We start from the raw sequence: 21,287 nt of genomic DNA on the forward strand, positions 1-21,287 counted from the left end.
AGTTGGTTATAGAACAGGATGGGACTGTCACTATCTGTCAGAGAGTTGGTTATAGAACAGGATGGGACTGTCACTATCTGTCAGAGAGTTGGCTATAGAACAGGATGGGACTGTCACCATCTGTCAGAGAGTTGGTTATAGAACAGGATGGGACTGTCACTATCTGTCAGAGAGTTGGCTATAGAACAGGATGGGACCGTCACTATCTGTCAGAGAGTTGGTTATAGAACAGGATGGGACTGTCACCATCTGTCAGAGAGTTGGTTATAGAACAGTATGGGACTGTCACTATCTGTCAGAGAGTTGGTTATAGAACAGGATGGGACTGTCACCATCTGTCAGAGAGTTGGTTATAGAACAGGATGGGACTGTCACCATCTGTCAGAGAGTTGGCTATAGAACAGTATGGGACTGTCACCATCTGTCAGAGTTGGCTATAGAACAGGATGGGACTGTCACCATCTGTCAGAGAGTTGGTTATAGAACAGGATGGGACTGTCACCATCTGTCAGAGAGTTGGTTATAGAACAGTATGGGACTGTCACCATCTGTCAGAGTTGGCTATAGAACAGTATGGGACTGTCACCATCTGTCAGAGTTGGCTATAGAACAGGATGGGACTGTCACCATCTGTCAGAGAGTTGGTTATAGAACAGGATGGGACTGTCACCATCTGTCAGAGAGTTGGTTATAGAACAGGATGGGACTGTCACCATCTGTCAGAGAGTTGGTTATAGAACAGGATGGGACTGTCACCATCTGTCAGAGAGTTGGTTATAGAACAGGATGGGACTGTCACCATCTGTCAGAGAGTTGGTTATAGAACAGGATGGGACTGTCACTGTCAGAGAGTTGGCTATAGAACAGGATGGGACTGTCACCATCTGTCAGAGAGTTGGTTATAGAACAGGATGGGACTGTCACCATCTGTCAGAGAGTTGGTTATAGAACAGGATGGGACTGTCACCATCTGTCAGAGAGTTGGTTATAGAACAGTATGGGACTGTCACCATCTGTCAGAGTTGGCTATAGAACAGTATGGGACTGTCACTATCTGTCAGAGAGTTGGTTATAGAACAGGATGGGACTGTCACCATCTGTCAGAGAGTTGGCTATAGAACAGTATGGGACTGTCACCATCTGTCAGAGTTGGCTATAGAACAGGATGGGACTGTCACCATCTGTCAGAGAGTTGGTTATAGAACAGGATGGGACTGTCACCATCTGTCAGAGAGTTGGTTATAGAACAGGATGGGACTGTCACCATCTGTCAGAGAGTTGGTTATAGAACAGTATGGGACTGTCACCATCTGTCAGAGAGTTGGCTATAGAACAGGATGGGACTGTCACCATCTGTCAGAGAGTTGGTTATAGAACAGGATGGGACTGTCACCATCTGTCAGAGAGTTGGTTATAGAACAGGATGGGACTGTCACTGTCAGAGAGTTGGCTATAGAACAGTATGGGACTGTCACCATCTGTCAGAGAGTTGGCTATATGACAGGATTCAGTGACGGTATTGTGGAGCAGTATTCCAGTAAATCCACTTCAATCAGTGTAGATGAAGGGGAGGAGACATTTTAAAGAAGGATTTTTAAGCCTTGAGACATGGATTGTGTATGTGTGCCATTCGGAAGGTGAATGGGCAAGACAAAACATTTAAGTGCCTTTGAAAGGGCTGCTGGTTTTTCACGTTCAACAGTTTCCTGTGTGTATCAAAAATGGTCCACCACCCAAAGGACATCCAGCCAACTTGACAACTGCGGGAAGCATTGGAGTCAACATGGGCCAGCTTCCCTGTGGAACGCTTTCGACACCTTGTAGAGTCCATGCCCCGACAAATTGAGGTTGTTTGGAGGGCACTCTGTGTAGTAGTGGTGATACTGTTTATATTGGCCTCCACCAGCACGCTGGTATTGGCGCGCCTGTCCTCGCAACCGATCCTCAGGATTCTTCGAAAGGATATTTGGAGGTGTTGTTCCAGTGCTTTCAGGTACCTACTGTAGGTGGTCCATGCGCTCCGTATACAGTGGGGGAAAAAAGTATTTAGTCAGCCACCAATTGTGCAAGTTCTCCCACTTAAAAAGATGAGAGGCCTGTAATTTTCATCATAGGTACCCGTCAACTATGACAGGCAAATTGAGAGATTTTTTTTTCCAGAAAATCACATTGTAGGATTTTTAATGAATTTATTTGCAAATTATGGTGGAAAATAAGTATTTGGTCACCTACAAACAAGCAAGATTTCTGGCTCTCACAGACCTGTAACTTCTTCTTTAAGAGGCTCCTCCTCTGTCCTCCACTCGTTACCTGTATTAATGGCACCTGTTTGAACTTGTTATCAGTATAAAAGACACCTGTCCACAACCTCAAACAGTCACACTCCAAACTCAACTATGGCCAAGACCAAAGAGCTGTCAAAGGACACCAGAAACAAAATTGTAGACCTGCACCAGGCTGGGAAGACTGAATCTGCAATAGGTAAGCAGCTTGGTTTGAAGAAATCAACTGTGGGAGCAATTATTAGGAAATGGAAGACATACAAGACCACTGATTATCTCCCTCGATCTGGGGCTCCACGCAATATCTCACCCCGTGGGGTCAAAATGATCACAAGAACGGTGAGCAAAAATCCCAGAACCACACGGGGGGACCTAGTGAATGACTTGCAGAGAGCTGGGACCAAAGTAACAAAGCCTACCATCAGTAACACACTACGCCACCAGGGACTCAAATCCTGCAGTGCCAGACGTGTCCGCCTGCTTAAGCCAGTACATGTCCAGGCCCGTCTGAAGTTTGCTAGAGTGCATTTGGATGATCCAGAAGAGGATTGGGAGAATGTCATATGGTCAGATGAAACCAAAATATAACTTTTTGGTTAAAAACTCAACTCGTCGTGTTTGGAGGACAAAGAATGCTGAGTTGCATCCAAAGAACACCATACCTACTGTGAAGCATGGGGGTGGAAACATCATGCTTTGGGGCTGTTTTTCTGCAAAGGGACCAGGATGACTGATCCGTGTAAAGGAAAGAATGAATGGGGCCATGTATCGTGAGATTTTGAGTGAAAACCTCCTTCCATCAGCAAGGGCATTGAAGATGAAACGTGGCTGGGTCTTTCAGCATGACAATGATCCCAAACACACCGCCCAGGCAACGAAGGAGTGGCTTCGTAAGAAGCATTTAAGGTCCTGGAGTGGCCTAGCCAGTCTCCAGATCTCAACCCCATAGAAAATCTTTGGAGGGAGTTGAAAGTCTGTGTTGCCCAGCGACAGCCCCAAAACATCACTGCTCTAGAGGAGATCTGCATGGAGGAATGGGCCAAAATACCAGCAAGAGTGTGTGAAAACCTTGTGAAGACTTACAGAAAACATTTGACCTGTGTCATTGCCAACAAAGGGTATATAACAAAGTATTGAGAAACTTTTGTTATTGACCAAATACTTATTTTCCACCATAATTTGCAAATAAATTCATAAAAAATCCTACAATGTGATTTTCTGGAGAAACATTTTCTAATTTTGTCTGTCATAGTTGACGTGTACCTATGATGAAAATTACAGGCCTCTCTCATCTTTTTAAGTGGGAGAACTTGCACAATTGGTGGCTGACTAAATACTTTTTTCCCCCACTGTAGCAGTGTGGGAAGAAAAAAAAAAAGAAAAAATATTTTTAATGAAGCTTTTTTCTACCGAATGTGTTGTACTAATGTATTTTCTGTGAAGGAAAACTATAGTTGCATGTCCCCGATCACTCTATTGAAGCAAAAAACATGTCATTCAATATAAAATGCGACCCCTTTCAATACACAGCTGGACTCACCTGCTCCTGCTTTCAGCCATTGTGCTGTTTTTACAATCAAACTCGTGACTCGCTCAACTGTTCTGGGGAACTACTGTAAAATAATATGACAGTTGAAATTAAGAACATGATCTCCTAACGTATTGCACAAGTTGACTGAAGGTATTTACTTAAAAGGTAGCTAGAAATATTAACATTTATTGAAAAACTAGTTTCAACGGTATTGACGGTTCTGAAAAACCCTCCCGTGGCTATTTCCAAATACCCTGGTATACGGTATACCGCCCAAGCCTAGTTTGTAGGCTACTGTGAGTGTGAGCGAGTGACACGGGGAGCAGGGAGGGAGACGAGAGACTGCAACCAACCAAGCCGACTCACACTATAGTAGGGTAAAAGCTGCCATAGCTAGGTTATTTATCTTCCAATATGATTACGTAGTACCTGTCTTGACTGCATCAAACCGGGAGAAGCTAGTTAAGCTAACTAGGCTAATTGAGGCTGCATGCGCTTTCTCGTCCTACACAGTTACAAATAACAACAACTCCATCCAGAATATTAAAAATATATATTGTAGTCCATCCTTCACCTATTAATTTCATCTTCCATTGATTTGATATCTCCTAACTTCTGCCCCACATGGAGGCTCTATGACTGTAGCCTATTGCTGCTCTTATGAACAACAACAAGTTACTCGCCACTCTCGTGAAAAGAAAAAGCAGCAGTATAAATTATAAAATCTCTCGCTCTCTCGCAGCAGTCGCGTTCGGATCTGTATGGGTCCTTACGGACAAGTCAGTTAAAATTACACATACCCGAGACCCGTGACAATCATATCAAATCCGACCCAGACCCGTGACATTATTTAGAATTGTGGATCCAGACCCGCTCGGGTCCCGGATCAGGTCTCAGGTATTAAGGTACAGGTGGATCTGTGAAAGACATCTAGTGTGGTGATTATTGGTCCGGTGTCGAAGGCTTAGTGGCAACTGTGTCGAAGGCTTTTGTTAGGTCTATGAAGGCCTTGTTCCCGCCATTTCTCTTGTAGTTTGCGTGCTGTGAAGATCATATCTGTAGTACCTCTGGATGGGCGGAAGCCACACTGCGATTCTGGGAGTACTTCCTCAGACAGGGGCAGTAGTCAGTCAGACAGGGGCAGTAGTCAGTTGGCAAGGACACATGCAAGTACTTCTAGCTATAGGAACAGTGGTTTTCCTGAATGGTATACCGGACCAATATTCCTTCCTATCATGGAGTTCTAGCTTAGGGAACTGCAGTATTCCTAAGCAGTATTCCCGACCAACATTCCTACCTCTGTCATGGAGTTCTAACAGTATTGCAAACCAACATACCTTTCACTAGGAAATATCAAAGCAGTATTCCAGGTCCTACCTGTCATGGAGTTCTCCGAGGTGCTGAGCTGTTCCCGGAGCTTGTCCACGTCGTCAGGATGCACCTGCTCATACAGCGTGCTGCCGAACCACTCCGACTGCGGGTGGTTGAGCACCGGCGTCACCGAGTCAGACACGTAGATCACGCGGCCCGTCTCCGCGGCGACCACAAACAGGAAGCCGTCGGCCGCCTCCAGGATCAGGTGCTTCAACTCCTATTAGACGAGAAGAGAAAAGAGAAACAGAACACACACGTGTGTGACGGCAGAGCAGAAACACACGTCACAGTAAAGATGAGGGATATACAGTATTGATTGACATACCATTGGTGAAAATCTGGGACAAACAGACACACACACCAAGGGCAGAGGCAGGGGACATGACAGACAGCCTGCAAAAGCTTTATTTAATTTTTTCAAATTGATAAGATCAATATGCTGACAGGAAATTGTGTCAGCTGATATCACTCGTAGAGCTGCACAGATGAGCAGACCCCAACGTACAGAACCCAAATGTAGAGTCAAAGAGAACAGAACAAAACCAGTTCATAGACTCACCTTTTCAGTTTGGCTTTGTACTAGTCGGGCATTATTCCCCTTTATTTTTTCATTTCTAATTCCTATGTGTTTGTATTCATTTTCTGCTGCTTTTATTGCCTTCTATGTTACTGTCTTTTTATTGTTTACTTTTTAATGACTATTATTACTATTTTATTATGTACAGCACCTTGAGTTGCGGTCTATGTATGAAATGTGCTATACAAATAAAGTTGTTTTATTATTACCTGTTTGGTGAGGAGGAGGGTTTGTAGACCCTGCTAAATTACTCACACACACACACACACACACACACACACACACACACACGCAAAACGCACACACACACGTGCGCGCACATCAGCCCCCATGACCAACCCACCCACAAAACACACACACACACACACTGGTCGTGTTCCAGGCCGACTACATTGCAGTCATTGCATGGCATCAACCAATGGTCGTGTGCCATGTCATAGACAGCGCAGTCGGGCATCAGATTGCTATATCATACGATGCGGTTAGCTTAAACACCCTGTGAGATCTGGTAGTCGTCTGCAATGTAGTCAGCCTGGAACGCGGCCTTCGTCACCCCCACCTATAATACCTGTTCGGTCAGGAACGAGGGCTTGTACGCCCCGTCAGTGGACGTGTTCCCGGTCCCTCTCATGGACTTCATGTGGGACACGGCCATGCGGAGGATAGTCAGCTTGTCTGGCTTGCGGGCCAGAGCGCTGCATGTGGGCACCATGTCCGACAGCTCCGTGATGTACTGCGTCATCTTGTTACGGCGACGCCGCTCTATCTCGCTGTGGTTCTCTCTGGAACAGAGAGGAGGAGTTAGACACAAAGGGGGAGGAGTCGCTGGTGGTCAGGGGGGTTAGGACACAGCTGCAGATCAGAGGGCTGTCCTTTCTAACATGACCATCCAGTGACTACCATCAGCATATACCAGTGTTTCCTCTAGCAGTGCTTAGGCAGGATGGGCTGCCAACAAAATAATTTGCCTCCATTGGTTTGAATTGGAACTTTGGGTGTTAAAAGCTTAGTGTGTTAGTTTTGGTGCAATAAGGCAAACTCTAGTGAACCGACTTCAAACTTGGTTGTTCAACACCTACCTATGGCTGGATACACACTTTTACTTAAACTGAACTCATTGTCAGCCATTCTTGGAGATACAGTACGTATACATACTATACATAAGAACCATAATGCTCTGTACTAGAGAAGACTGAAGGTAAGTTAGGAGAAGAGAAGTCATTCTGTTGCTTTTCAGGGTTTGAGTTTTGTCTTCTGAGGATCTAAAGAACATACAGGGATTAATGAACACAGCAGACCAGAACACAAATCTCTGAGCTACGGATAGACGGGTCCCCGAGTTCTATGTTCATTTCTTTGATCATGAAAGTAATGTGTGAATAACGTACAGTGCCTTCAGAAAGTATTCATACCCCTTGACTTTTTCCACATTTTGTTGTTACAAAGTGGGATTAAAATGAATTGTCATTTTTTCCAAAGATCTAAACAAAATACTTGGTAATGTCAAAGTGGAAGAAACATTTGTAAAATAATTCATGAAAAATAACACTCTAATATATCTTCTCCCAGTGTCTGGTGGAAAGCCGACTGAACCAGGTTTTCCTCTAGGATTTTGCCTGTGCTTAGCTCCATTCATTCAGATTACAAGCATACCCATAACATGATGCAGCAACCACTATGCTTGAAAATATGGAGAGTGGTACTCAGTAATGTGTTGTATTGGATTTGCCCCAAACTTAACACTTTGTATGCAGGACAAAAAGTGAATTGCTTTGCCACATTTTTTGCAGTATTATTTAAGTGCCTTGTTGAAAACAGGATGCATGTTTTTGAATATTTGTATTCTGTACAAGCTTCGTTCTTTTCATTCTGTCAATTAGGTTAGTATTGTGGAGTAACTACAATGTTGTTGATCCATCCTCAGTTTTCTCCTATCACAGCCATTAAACTCTGTTTTAAAGTCACCATTAGCCTCATGGTGAAATCCCTGAGCGGTTTCCTTCCTCTCCGGCAACTGAGTTAGGAAGGATACCTGTATCTTTGTAGTGACTGGGTGTATTGATACACCATCTAAAGTGTAATGAATAACTTCAACATGCCCAAAGGAATATTCAATGTCTACTTAATTTTTGACCCATCTACCAATAGGTGCCCTTCTTTGCTAGGCATTGGAAAACCTCTGTGGTCTTTGTGGTTGAATCTCTGTTTGAAATTCACTTCTTGACTGAGCGACATTACAGAAAATTGTATGTGTGGGGTACAGAGGTAGTCATTCCAAAATAATCTTAAACACTATTATTGCAGACAGAGTGAGTCCATACAACTTATGTGACAAATGTTTACTCCTGAACTTATTTAGGCTTGCCATAAGAAAGGGGTTGAATACTTATTGACTCAAGACATTTCAGCTTTTCATTTTTTATTAATTTGTACAAATTTCGACATTATGAGGTATTGTGTGTAGGCCAGTGACAAAAACATCTAAATTGAATCCATTTTTTATTCAGGCTGACACACAACAAAATGTGGAAAAAGTCAAGGGGTGTGAATACTTCCTGAAGGCATTGTATTTCTATGTCCCAAATAGATGGTTTCCATACGAGCCTTTTTTGAGTCAGCACTAACTGAATTGGGTGCCATTTGGGAAACAACCTTCATTTCCATAGCAGAGGTCTGATGCCATAAATAATTTAGGAATATGAATTATGAATAAAATGTCAGATTAATAAATTGTAAATTATGAAGATTATGTTTGTACTCAGAGTTACTAATATAAATTAGGGAGCTTTGATAGATTTTTTAATTGGTGTGATTTACTTGAATTTGACTTGCACATTAATCAACATTGCTGTAAATGTGACAGGTTGAGCCTGCTGGGTAATTGCCATCTGAAGTCTCTGAGCATTTAGGCTTTCCTTTTGACCGTATTCTATCCAAGTCTCCATAGCTCTGTGGGCCAAATTCACTCAGTGCTTGGCTGCCTGTTTGAAATGACAGTTACACCTGACATATGCATTAAGGAATGAAAGACAACTCTAAAAACATCATATTTAACAACGGCCTTTTATCCATTCCTAACAGTTAGTGTTTTTAAAAATGCATGTAGTGTTTTATTCACTGGTGAAAAGAGCAGGTGTAACCTGGTGCCGCTGTAAACGTTAGGTAAGTGTTTTAGTCAAGCCCTGGGAGGTTGGGTGAGTCAGTGAAATCCTGTGGAGCTCTAGCAGGCCAGGCCTACCTGGCATATCTCTCCTTATGATCACCAGGTATCTGATCATCATCATACCTAGAGAGAGGAGCAGAGAAGAAACACAGCATGTAACACCTGGGACACCACTCACTGAGACGCAAACACCTGAACACAGAAGCATAACGAGGGTAGCCTGACACACCCTAACACAGTAGCCTGAACACGGTAGCCTGAACACACCCTAACACAGTAGCCTGAACACAGTAGCCTGAACACACCCTAACACAGTAGCCTGAACATGGGATGACACACATGTAGAATTAGAATGATACACATGCTATTTATGGTCTTTAAAAAGAGGTTGATATTTTGATGAGAGCGACATGCACAGGACAGGTAATGGGTGTTCTGGCAGAAAATGTCCATGCGTTGTATTAAGTGGTTGTAAAAGTGCTAACTATTCCCTTTGTAGTGCACTACTTTTGACCAGAGCCATATGGGCTCGGTACTCTCTGGACTCTAAGAAGGTCTAGGGAGTGCCCTTACTAGAGTGGATTAGATAGGGGAGAGCTGCTAAGTATTGTTAGAAACATAGTCCGTTTTGGTCACATCTAGAGGGCAATCAAGTACTATGTATATTTTGTGTGCAGTCAAAATGAAACTTGAAAAATGTGACTCCCCATGGCCTGGTAAGGTATGGAGTAACAAGTCAACATGGGACTTCCCATGGCCTGGTAAGGTATGGAGTAACATGTCAACATGGGACTCCCCATGGCCTGGTAAGGTATGGAGTAACATGTCAACATGGGACTCTCCATGGCCTGGTAAGGTATGGAGTAACATGTCAACATGGGACTCTCCATGGCCTGGTAAGGTATGAAGTAACATGTCAACATGGGACTCTCCATGGCCTGGTAAGGTATGAAGTAACATGTCAACATGGGACTCTCCATGGCCTGGTAAGGAATGAAGTAACATGTCAACATGGGACTCTCCATGGCCTGGTAAGGAATAAAGTGACAAGAGACTTTCAGAAGGTGTGTGAGAACACTATTTATAATAAGCTGTGACATGCTGGATGTCTGCAACAAAAGCCCACAATTTATCAATGTGGTATTTTTTGTAAATATGCTCTGGTTGCTTGGTAGGCTCTTCTCATCAGCTTTAAAATGAGAGACTTAGTAATGTGGTAGAGGTAGTAAGTAGTGCGTTTCTCATGATATAAAACATGCTGTTGTAGTTTATCCTCTCCCCAGCAGAGGGCATTGTCTCCACTCCACTAAAAGAGAGACCACTGCTGCCAGAGAACTCTTGATAAATCTGAGAGAACACAGAATAGAGGAAAAACCACACGTTGGAGAAAAACAAAACGTGAGAGAATGCCTGTGGGTGGAACGAGAGCTGAAGCTGCTTTTGAGGAACAAAAAAAGTTGTTAAACTGATCAAAAATGATAAAAACGCTTGAAAATATGAAACAATGGGTTTGGTAAATGTGATTGAATGTCCATAAGCACTAAGATGACAACAAGGAGAGATTGTACAATATATGGAATTCTGTATAATAATCACTCATCATAACACCAACTTCAAGTCTAGAACTTGACTGCTTCTCATAGAAAGAGTTATTTGTTACGACAATGAGACTGACTCTTAGTACATGGAAATATCAGTGGGCCATCTTTCACTGTTCTTACCTTGAAAATTTACTAGGTCCTTCCCCATCCTCGTCATCAAAGTCCATCCTGCAATCAGAGATCACAACAGTTACTCATCTAGTCTAGGGTGTGTGTGTGTGTGTGTGTGTGTATGTATGTATGTGTATGTATGACGTGTGTGTGTGTGTGCTGCTACACTGTTTTATGGCTGTATGGTTGTATTTTCCTGCTGAGGGAAATTAGCTTGACAGCCAACTCTTTCTAACTTTCTAATTCAGTGGACACAAAAGAGAAAACATTTTCAAACAGAGGAGCTACTACAATGAGAACGCTTATTTCCTCCCCTGCCCCCACTGAACAAGGCCCTGGTGCAACAGCACCACATAAATTGTGAAATGCATCGTCACTGCCAAACAGATAAATAAATGAATCGATTTCCCTCGACTCTAAGACTAAGTCCCAATTAGCACTTCTCCCCTATAGTGCACTACTTTTGGACTAGGGTCCATGGGCCCTGCGGTTGACATGTTATGATGAAAACACTACAACTCAACTCATTTGATTAAAGAGTATCAGAAAGAGTATTAAAAACCTTAAGATACGGCTACATTTCATATGTATTTTCTGACGCAGCATTTCACCATTCTTCTCTTACGTAGCATTTCAGTACATTACAAAGTTGCTGTTAACACAACATGTAATAGTAAGCAAGTGTGTCAAGAAACGATACAACATAAGAAGAAATCATAACTTTAACACAACTGTTTTAGTCAAGTGAGTCAACACACTGAATGGACAAACATGTCAGAATGACAAACTGTTCAAGAGGTGTTATGTCTTTGTAATGTAAAGCACTTTGTGTTGTTTGCCTTTTAAATGAACAGCACTATAGAAATAAAATGTATTGTTATTATTAAAAAGGTACTAGCGTGGGAAGTGCAAACCGCTGAGGCCGCCTCTGTAGCTCAAAGGTTGCCATGCCAATAGTGATGACTCGTCCAGTGTGGCGTTTTTCAATCTCACCTCACGCCTCTCTGTATCTAACTGACTACTGCATTGACCTGTGATGTCTTGATACAGCGATCTGTTGATAACAGACACGCTTTGTTCTGTGTGTGTGTGTGTGTGTGTGCGTGAGTGCTTGTGTGTGTGCGCACACGTGTGTCAAAGCAATGTACAACAGTACATTTCATGTAATCTGATGACTGATTAGATAGAGCATATATGACTGAGATTGTGAATGATTCTTAGGTTTGACTGAATTCAGCCTCCGGTCGAGTTCCCACCTGATCACGGACCAAGGTAGAGTTAAAAAGAGGGCCAGTTATTGTTATAACAGAGGTATAAAGGAACACACAGAGTCACTGAGGAGTGGCATTATGAGTGGAGTGCTCAGTAATTACAGCCGTCACCTTAATGCCATAGTCTGTGATAATAATCTTCTTTCTCCCACTCATTCTTCTGATAATAGTAGAAGTGCTGATGAGTATTTCTGTCTGTCTCTGTATTCCTAAGTATCACTGTCTCTGTCTGTCTGCCTGCCTGTCGTTCTACCCGTCTGTCACATGCAGTCCCTCAGTGGTGTGGCTTGCCACATTCAACGGCTCTTTCTCAACTGTCTTTCCTCGATTCCCCGCGTCCTCTCTCCTTGCCTCCTTCTCAAAACGCATTGGAGGAGAGAAGGTCTCAGGGGAGGGACCTCGGATCTTCTCCTCCAGTTAGAGGGAGGTGAGAAGAGAGGACGTGAGGACACAGAAAGAGCCTACACAGACTAACATGTCTGATAGGGGAGGTAATGCAGTATGTATGGTTATGTCTGATAGGGGAGGTAATGCAGTATGTATGGTTATGTCTGATAGGGGAGGTAATGCAGTATGTATGCATGGTTATGTCTGATAGGGGAGGTAATGCAGTATGTATGCATGGTTATGTCTGATAGGGGAGGTAATGCAGTATGTATGCATGGTTATGTCTGATAGGGGAGGTAATGCAGTATGCATGGTTATGTCTGATAGGGGAGGTAATGCAGTATGCATGGTTATGTCTGATAGGGGAGGTAATGCAGTATGCATGGTTATGTCTGATAGGGGAGGTAATGCAGTATGCAGGGTTATGTCTGATAGGGGAGGTAATGCAGTATGCATGGTTATGTCTGATAGGGGAGGTAATGCAGTATGCAGGGTTATGTCTGATAGTAGATGTAATGCAGTATGCATGGTTATGTCTGATAGTAGAGGTAATGCAGTATGCATGGTTATGTCTGATAGTGGAGGTAATGCAGTATGCAGGGTTATGTCTGATAGTAGATGTAATGCAGTATGCAGGGTTATGTCTGATAGTAGAGGTAATACAATATTCATGGTTATGCCTGATGTAATACAGTATGCATACAGCATGCTTCCACTGAGCATAAGCCTATCTCAGTGAACATTGAGGATCATTACTCTGTGTTAGTATCTGTTGTTGACCGTCTTAGTCAGGCTCCTACTGGAAATGACATGTTGCGTCTCCAGTTTTTAGTTTTTATCCACAAACATTAATGTAAGGAGTAAATAAGAGATGCCCTGGACAGGTCCCTGTTGTGTTCCCTGTGTCATGTCGAGTTGCCATATTGCCTGGATGGCTTTTGCTTTAATTTGTTCATGTTTGGGTAGGCTAGATGTATAATGGATATGTTGTTGTATAGGCAAAATGCCAGGGCATGGGGTAAATACGTCCTGATTTTGCCCCGGTGGATAACGTACCGTGGAATACTCCCGTAATCTTCTTTTCCCTCTGTCTTCGACCTGAGAGTGTTTTTTTAATCATACATGCAGCTATATGAGATTAATGTTTACTTTTTCGGTGTCACTATGTCAAACTATCATACATTGTATATCTCTGACATTGTGTTACCCTGTCCTGCTAATAAAACTTGTTTGAAATTCAACATTGGAATATTGGCCTGTGTGCTTGCTCTGTGTTTTGTTATCTGTGCCTGAAGTTCCGCTCATTGGAATAATTAAGCAATTTAATTCAATTCTATTGATATTTGGTCTTGGGAGAAACATGGAATACTGTTGGTATACAGGTGTAATACTACTGGAACACCAGTGGAATAGCCTTGTGGGTAAAATGCAGATATAAAATAGTACTCACCCTCCGGATCTCCTCTTGCCCCCGCGGCCAGGCATGGCTCCGCCCATCCTCACTTGGCCTGCCCCCACCACCGCCCCCGGCATAGTAACTGGCCCCGGCAACTCACTGCCCATCTCTGGAACAGACGACAGAGAAAGGTACCACATGAGAACATGGCATTAGACATTGTGACTGTATGACAGCAGCATTAATATTACTCTGAAAGCGTGGACATTGCCAAATTTGGTACCTGAACCGCCAAAAGAGCATGCCATGGTGGCTTTTCAGTTGTTTTCAATGTAGCCTAAACCCAGTCTGTTTTGGGACACAGAAATACTGAATATGGAGCTCTGTGTCGTGCTGGGTGGTGAGCTGAAGCACATTGCGTGCCAAATCACAATTTCTCTCTCTGTGCCTTTCCTTCTCCCAGGCCTACTAACTCACCCTCCCTCCCTCCCTTCCTTCTCTCTGGTCTACTCACTCACTCCTTCAGCCAGACGTTATGGATAGGCCAAATCAAATCTTATTTGCCACATGCGCCGAATACAACAGGTGTAGACCTTACAGTGAAATGCTTACTTACAAGCCCTTAACCAACAATGCAGTTTAAACAAACCCCCTCCTCTGCCCCAGTGCTCCCAGCAGTTCTGTTAATATTTGATACAAGCTAGCGTTCCCCCTCTCCTCTCCTCTTCCTCCTCTCCCGCTCTTCCACTACCCTCTCCTTCCCCTGTCTTGGAAAACCCCCAGTTGCAATGCAGACCCCAGTAAAGAACCAAATAATTAATTAATTCATGAAGTAGCCTAGACCTATATAAACAACAACTTAGCCTAGACCTATATAAACACCACACAACACTTAGCCTAGACCTATATAAACACCACACAACACTTAGCCTAGACCTATATAAACACCACACAATACTTAGCCTAGACCTATATAAACACCACACAACACTTAGCCTAGACCTATATAAACACCACAACACTTAGCCTAGACCTATATAAACACCACACAACACTTAGCCTAGACCTATATAAACACCACAACACTTAGCCTAGACCTATATAAACACCACACAATACTTAGCCTAGACCTATATAAACACCACAACACTTAGCCTAGACCTATATAAACACCACACAATACTTAGCCTAGACCTATATAAACACCACAACACTTAGCCTAGACCTATATAAACACCACACAACACTTAGCCTAGACCTATATAAACAACACACTACTTAGCCTAGACCTATATAAACACCACACAATACTTAGCCTAGACCTATATAAACACCACAACACTTAGCCTAGACCTATATAAACACCACACAATACTTAGCCTAGACCTATATAAACACCACACAACACTTAACCTAGACCTATATAAACACCACAACACTTAGCCTAGACCTATATAAACACCACACAACACTTAGCCTAGACCTATATAAACACCACAACACTTAGCCTAGACCTATATAAACACCACACAATACTTAGCCTAGACCTATATAAACACCACAACACTTAGCCTAGACCTATATAAACACCACACAACACTTAGCCTAGACCTATATAAACACCACACAACACTTAGCCTAGACCTATATAAACACCACACAACACTTAGCCTAGACCTATATAAACACCACACAACACTTAGCCTAGACCTATATAAACACCACACAATACTTAGCCTAGACCTATATAAACACCACACAACACTTAGCCTAGACCTATATAAACACCACACAACACTTAGCCTAGACCTATATAAACAACACAACACTTAGCCTAGACCTATATAAACACCACACAACACTTACCCTAGACCTATATAAACACCACACAACACTTAGCCTAGACCTATATAAACACCACACAACACTTAGCCTAGACCTATATAAACAACACAACACTTAGCCTAGACCTATATAAACAACACAACACTCATACACACATAATAACTAGTGATCAGGAGGTGTGCAGCCAGACAGGGGCTGGAGTAGCATGGCGTACTGTGGTTCTAGGTGAGAACACAGTGTCTGGCTACACAGGGCTGGAGAGGACAGCCAGGAACACAGTGTCTGGCTACAGGAGGCTAGGGCTGAGAGGACTGCCAGCAACACAGCGTCTGGCTACAGGAGGCTAGGGCTGAGAGGACTGCCAGGAACACAGCGTCTGGCTACAGGAGGCTAGGGCTGAGAGGACAGCAAGTAACACAGCGTCTGGCTACAGGAGGCTAGGGCTGGAGAGGACTGCCAGGGTTTCCCCTATCATTACTTAGGAGGAGCACCACCATGCCTAGTACCAGCATTCCCTGTGTAGCCTAATCTTTCAGCATACTTCCTCAATCCACCCAAAGAGGTCATAATATCACTGGTTCTCACAACATAACACAACAAACATGGATTACAGCCTATCGAATAACCTGACAAATAGGTTTGTTACTGGGATAGGAGGAGAGTAATGCATTCTGTAATTCTGAGTGGCGCGTGTGCGTAAGTGACTAGAGATCCTGGTTAGAATCAGGCTCTGGGGCGGGAGCATGGCGATGGCCAGCGTGTCCAGGGTAGGGGAGGAATGGCCGCCGGGATGTAGCTCAGTTGATAGAGCAGGCGTTTGCACGATATCCACGGGGGCCAGTATAAAAAAAATATGTACATAACTGTAAGTCGCTCTGGATAAGAGGTTGCTAAATATAAAATGTAAATTAAATGTATGCTTTAATGAGCAAAAAAAGGTCTTTGCTAAAAAAAAAAAAGGCAATGTTTTTAGATTTGTGGGAAGTAGTTAAAGGTAATAATAATCAGTTCATTCTGTTCCATGCTTCTCTTCACATGGCAACTCTATATGCAGCCACGGTGCTGTTAACATCCTAGTTCTTTATTTATTATACTTAATTTACATTTCCAGAGGAGAGAGAGAGAGAGAGAGAGAGAGAGAGAGAGAGAGAGAGAGAGAGAGACCTGCTGTTGTGGTTAATATGGGAAATGACAGTTAAATCAGTAAATCTGAAATCAATTTCTTATTAAATGTTTTTGGCAGTAGAACAGTTGGTTTCAATAATCCATTAGTGTACACGAAATACATTAGGCCTAGGCTAAACAGAGCAAATAGAACTGGAGTGTATGCACATTAGGAAACGTAAGATTTAGGCCTATTTTTTGAGTATTATTTTTTCAACACACAAGGCTAAGGCCACATTCCATAGCCTACAAATATTTGATGACAAGCAGCAATTCAGCAAAGCGTATATAAACCATTATTTGCCTTCCTCTAAATGTTTTGCTTCTATATCACTACCAAACTTGTATCACTGCCACAGAATTGATTATATTAATAAGAGCGCCAGCGATATAACTGCACCTCAGCATTGTAGCCTAGTACTTCCGCATAATAGAGTAAAAATTTAACAAAAACGTTTCGCTGTGTGTACATTTATTTGCTCAGTAACAATGTAAAATGTAAATGTAAAAATGTAACAACGTAATGGCTACATAACAGCAACAATGTAACTCCTTTGTGACTGTCATTACATGACAAATTGAGCTTCAAAGTTCAATCATAGACAAATGTAACTTATATCTTTCAACAGGCAAATAGGCAGATAAAGGTAATTATTTTACTGGTCATGCAAATAGACTAGCTAGGCCACTACTAGTTAGTTTGGCCATTCAAAAAAAACTTTTAACTTCTCCCCAAATAACATTGAGTAAAGAAAGCCAGCCTTCAAAAGTGTTGTTAGCACCTAGCAAGCTGCAGATTTAATCTATCTAATGACTATCGAATCAACCGACGATGGAGAGGGACCAACAACTCGCTGTCACCAGTGACAAACATCGAAATGATTCGATTCAAATAGCCCGAGATAACGTCGATGAACCAAGGGCTCGGATATGCAAAATAACCTTTGTATCGTGAAGGGGACTGACTATTCAGTGAAATCAGAGCACGTAAATTAGCAGCGGCTAGCTAGCTGCCTGTTGGATGGAGCCAACACGCAACCAGCATCTAATTTTGCAGATAATAAATGCAAGACATTTAAAGCTTCTACCCCTGTTTGTGTGAAAATAATGGTCGTATGTTCACGCTAAAATGAAGAAAATGCGTTTATAGGTGTACAGAAAGTGTTTTGAGGCTGCCATAGCTAAGTGGGGGAAGGGGATGCTGTGGAGAGCTCGAGCTCTGTGATCCTGACGTTGGCGTCTTGAGCTAAGCGCCTCGGCTTTCCATTTCGGTAAATGTCAAAAATACATTTTGCGTTTCCAAGATATAAAGCGCAGTTTTAACACCATTAAAACCCCACTGTTAAAATCGCGACTTACCCGATGGATTGACCGCGGCGGGAGTTGCCATGTTGCCTCGATGAAAAAACAAAATGCAGCTATGAAAATGACGCACGATACGGCTCGAGAGCCCGGGGAGAGACAATCCACTCAGGAGTTTGGGACACGAGCTCTCGGTTCAGCCACCTATAGCCTAACATGCATTAGGTCGAAATACAAATAACCCACGAATATCGGCAATAACGGCCCTGTTATTTTGGGTTCGCTTGGCCCGATGAAGCCAACGGTATTTAATAAATTCGTTCTTTCAGACTGAAAAATGCAAGATGTCTGAAAGGAGTCTAAACACCGCGAGACTTCACTTGAATTAATTATGTGTAGGCTATATCTTTGCTTTGAGTCAAATTAAGCTTTGAAAGATGAAAAGTAAGCTAATATCAGTGAGATGGAGTAGCCTAACATCCTTTGCCAGTATTTACTTCTTGAATCGTGGTCCTATCATTCATATAGAATAGAACAGCCAAACCAAGTAGGCTAAAACTGAATCACAAATAGGCCAAATGTTTGCTTTGTAAACATATATGGTGCCTCAACAGCATTTGTAAAAGATCTTATGCTTTTTCACCATTTTATCATTGTCAAACTAGGAGATGGAAATGAGAACTAGCTACATGTGTTTGATGTGAAGATCAATCCACTTGAGATGCATAGATGACATGACTTCCAATGTCACAGATCGTTTTAACTTGATGCATCCACAGGGTATTCTTTCAGAATCTGCACAAACCAGCAAGATTCTGGGAATAGGTGATCTAAAATCTAGGCCGTTCTCAAGATTCCACCCATCCTGGTTTCACTCACAATGTTCGCTTTTGTTTTTCAATGTATGTTTTCATTTTGTCAATAGGGTTATGCTTGCAATTTGATGTGCAAAATGCAACACAGCTGACGACAGCGGAAAGTACAGTCGTGGTCAAAAGTTTTGAGAATGACACACATATTAATTTTCACAAAGTCTGCTGCCTCAGTTTTTATGATGGCAATTTGCATATACTCCAGAATGTTATGAAGAGTGATCAGATTAATTGCAATTCATTGCAAAGTCCCTCTTTGCCATGAAAATGAACTTAATCCCCCAAAAACATTTCCACTGCATTTCAGCCCTGCCACAAAATGACCAGCTGACATCATGTCAGTGATTCTCTCGTTAACACAGGTGAGAGTGTTGATGAGGATAAGGCTGGATATCACTCTGTCATGCTGTTTGAGTTAGAATAACAGACTCAAATCAAATCAAATTTTTATTTGTCACATACACGTGTTTAGCAGATGTTATAGCGGGTGTAGCGAAATGCTTGTGCTTCTAGCTCCGACAGTGCAGTAATATCTAACAATTTCACAACATATACCCAATACACACAAAACTAGTAAGGAATGGGATTTAAGAATATATACATATATGGACAAGCAATGACAGAGCGGCATGGACTAAGATACAGTAGAATATTATAGAATGCAATATATACATATATGAGTAGTGCAAGATATGTAAACATTATTAAAGTGACTAGTGTTCCATTTCTTAAAGTGGCCAGTGATTTCAATAGGCAGCAGCAGCCTCTAATGTGCTAGTGATGGCTATTTAACAGTCTGATAGCCTTGAGATAGAAGCAGTTTTTCATTATCTTGGTCCCAGCTTTGATGCATCTGTACTGACCTCGCCTTCTGGATGATAGCGGGGTGAACAGGCAGTGGCTCTGGTGGTTGATGCCCTTGATGATCTTTTTGGCCTTCCTGTGACATCGAGTGTTGTATGTGTCTTGGAGGGCGGGTAGTTGCATTCAGCAGACCGCACCACCCTCTGGAGAGCCCTGCGGTTGTGGGTGGTGCAGTTGCCGTACCAGGAGGTGATACAGCCCGACAGGATGCTCTCAATTGTGCATCTGTAAAAGTTTGTGAGGGTTTTAGGTGCTAAGCCGAATTTCTTCCGCCTCCTGAGGTTGAAGAGGCTCTGTTGCGCCTTCTTCACTACACTGTCTGCGTGGGTGGACCATTTCAGTTTGTCGGTGATGTGTACGCCAAGGAACTTGAAGCTTTCCACCTTCTCAACTGCGGTCCTGTTGATATGGATAGGGGGGTGCACCCTCTGCTATTTCCTGAAGTCCATGATCATCTCCTTTGTTTTGTTGATGTTGAGTGAGAGGTTATTTTCCTGGCACCACACTCCCAGAGCCCTCACCCCCTCCCTGTAGGCGGTCTCGTCATTGTTGGTAATCAAGCCTACTACTGTTGTGTTGTCTGCAAACTTGATGATTGAGTTGGATGCGTGCTTGGCCACGCAGTCATGGGTGAACAGGGAGTACAGGAGGGGGCTGAGCACGCACCCTTGTGGGGCCCCAGTGTTGAGGATCAGCGAAGTGGAGATGTTGTTTCCTACCTTCACCACCTGGGGGCGGCCCGTCAGGAAGTCCAGGACCCAGTTGCACAGGGCGGGGTTCAGACCCAGGGCCTCGAGCTTAATGAAGAGCTTGGAGGGTACTATGGTGTTGAATGCTGAGCTATAGTCAATGAACAGCATTCTTACATAGGTATTCCCCTTGTCCAGATGGAATAGGGCAGTGTGCAGTGTGATGGCGATTGCATCGTCTGTGGATCTATTGGGGCGGTAAGCAAATTGAAGTGGGTCTAGGGTGACAGGTAAGGTAGAGGTGATATGATCCTTGACTAGTCTCTCAAAGCACTGGAAGCTTTAAAAGGAGGGTGGTGCTTGAAATCATTGTTCTTCCTCTGTTAACCATGGTTACCTGCAAGGAAACACGTGCCGTCATCATTGCTTTGCACAAAAAGGGCTTCACAGGCAAGGATATTGCTGCTAGTAAGATTGCACCTAAATCAACCATTTATCGGATCATCAAGAACTTAAAGGAGAGAGGTTCAATTGTTGTGAAGAAGGCTTCAGGGCACCCAAGAATGTCCAGCAAGCGCCAGGACCGTCTCCTAAAGTTGAGCTTGCTCAGGAATGGCAGCAGGCAGGTGTGAGTGCATCTGCGCGCACAGTGAGGCGAAGACTTTTGTAGGATGGCCTGGTGTCAAGAAGGGCAGCGAGGAAGCCACTTCTCTCCAGGAAAAACATCAGGGACAGACTGATATTCTGCAAAAGGTACAGGGATTGGACTGCTGAGGACTGGGGTAAAGTCATTTTCTCTGATGAATCCCCTTTCCGATTGTTTGGGGCATCCGGAAAAAAGCTTGTCCGGAGAAGACA

The 21,287-nt window shown here is 43.1% G+C and overlaps 1 protein-coding gene across 10 annotated transcripts in view; it reads right to left on the reverse strand.

Annotated features, from left to right (window-relative positions):
• arnt2 (aryl-hydrocarbon receptor nuclear translocator 2) overlaps positions 1-18,369 on the reverse strand; it is a 95,261-nt gene extending 76,892 nt beyond the window's left edge. Inside the window, exons 1-8 of one of the 10 annotated variants that reach the window (XM_045223998.1) lie at positions 18,062-18,369; positions 13,748-13,862; positions 13,354-13,395; positions 10,649-10,696; positions 9,003-9,050; positions 6,333-6,534; positions 5,974-6,006; positions 5,191-5,404 (exon numbers count right to left, since the gene is read on the reverse strand). In XM_045223998.1, the coding sequence (XP_045079933.1) occupies positions 5,191-5,404; positions 5,974-6,006; positions 6,333-6,534; positions 9,003-9,050; positions 10,649-10,696; positions 13,354-13,395; positions 13,748-13,862; positions 18,062-18,092 (733 nt within the window). In that variant the 5' untranslated portion in view covers positions 18,093-18,369. Of the gene's footprint in view, positions 1-5,190; positions 5,405-5,973; positions 6,007-6,332; positions 6,547-9,002; positions 9,051-10,648; positions 10,697-13,353; positions 13,396-13,747; positions 13,863-18,061 lie in introns of all 10 variants that reach the window. The other 9 variants (XM_045223997.1, XM_045224000.1, XM_045224002.1 and 6 more) reach the window with 9 other exon arrangements.
• Positions 18,370-21,287: the final 2,918 nt, after the last annotated feature.

This window comes from Coregonus clupeaformis, chromosome 12 (assembly GCF_020615455.1).
Source record: "Coregonus clupeaformis isolate EN_2021a chromosome 12, ASM2061545v1, whole genome shotgun sequence".
NCBI lineage: Eukaryota > Metazoa > Chordata > Actinopteri > Salmoniformes > Salmonidae > Coregonus > Coregonus clupeaformis.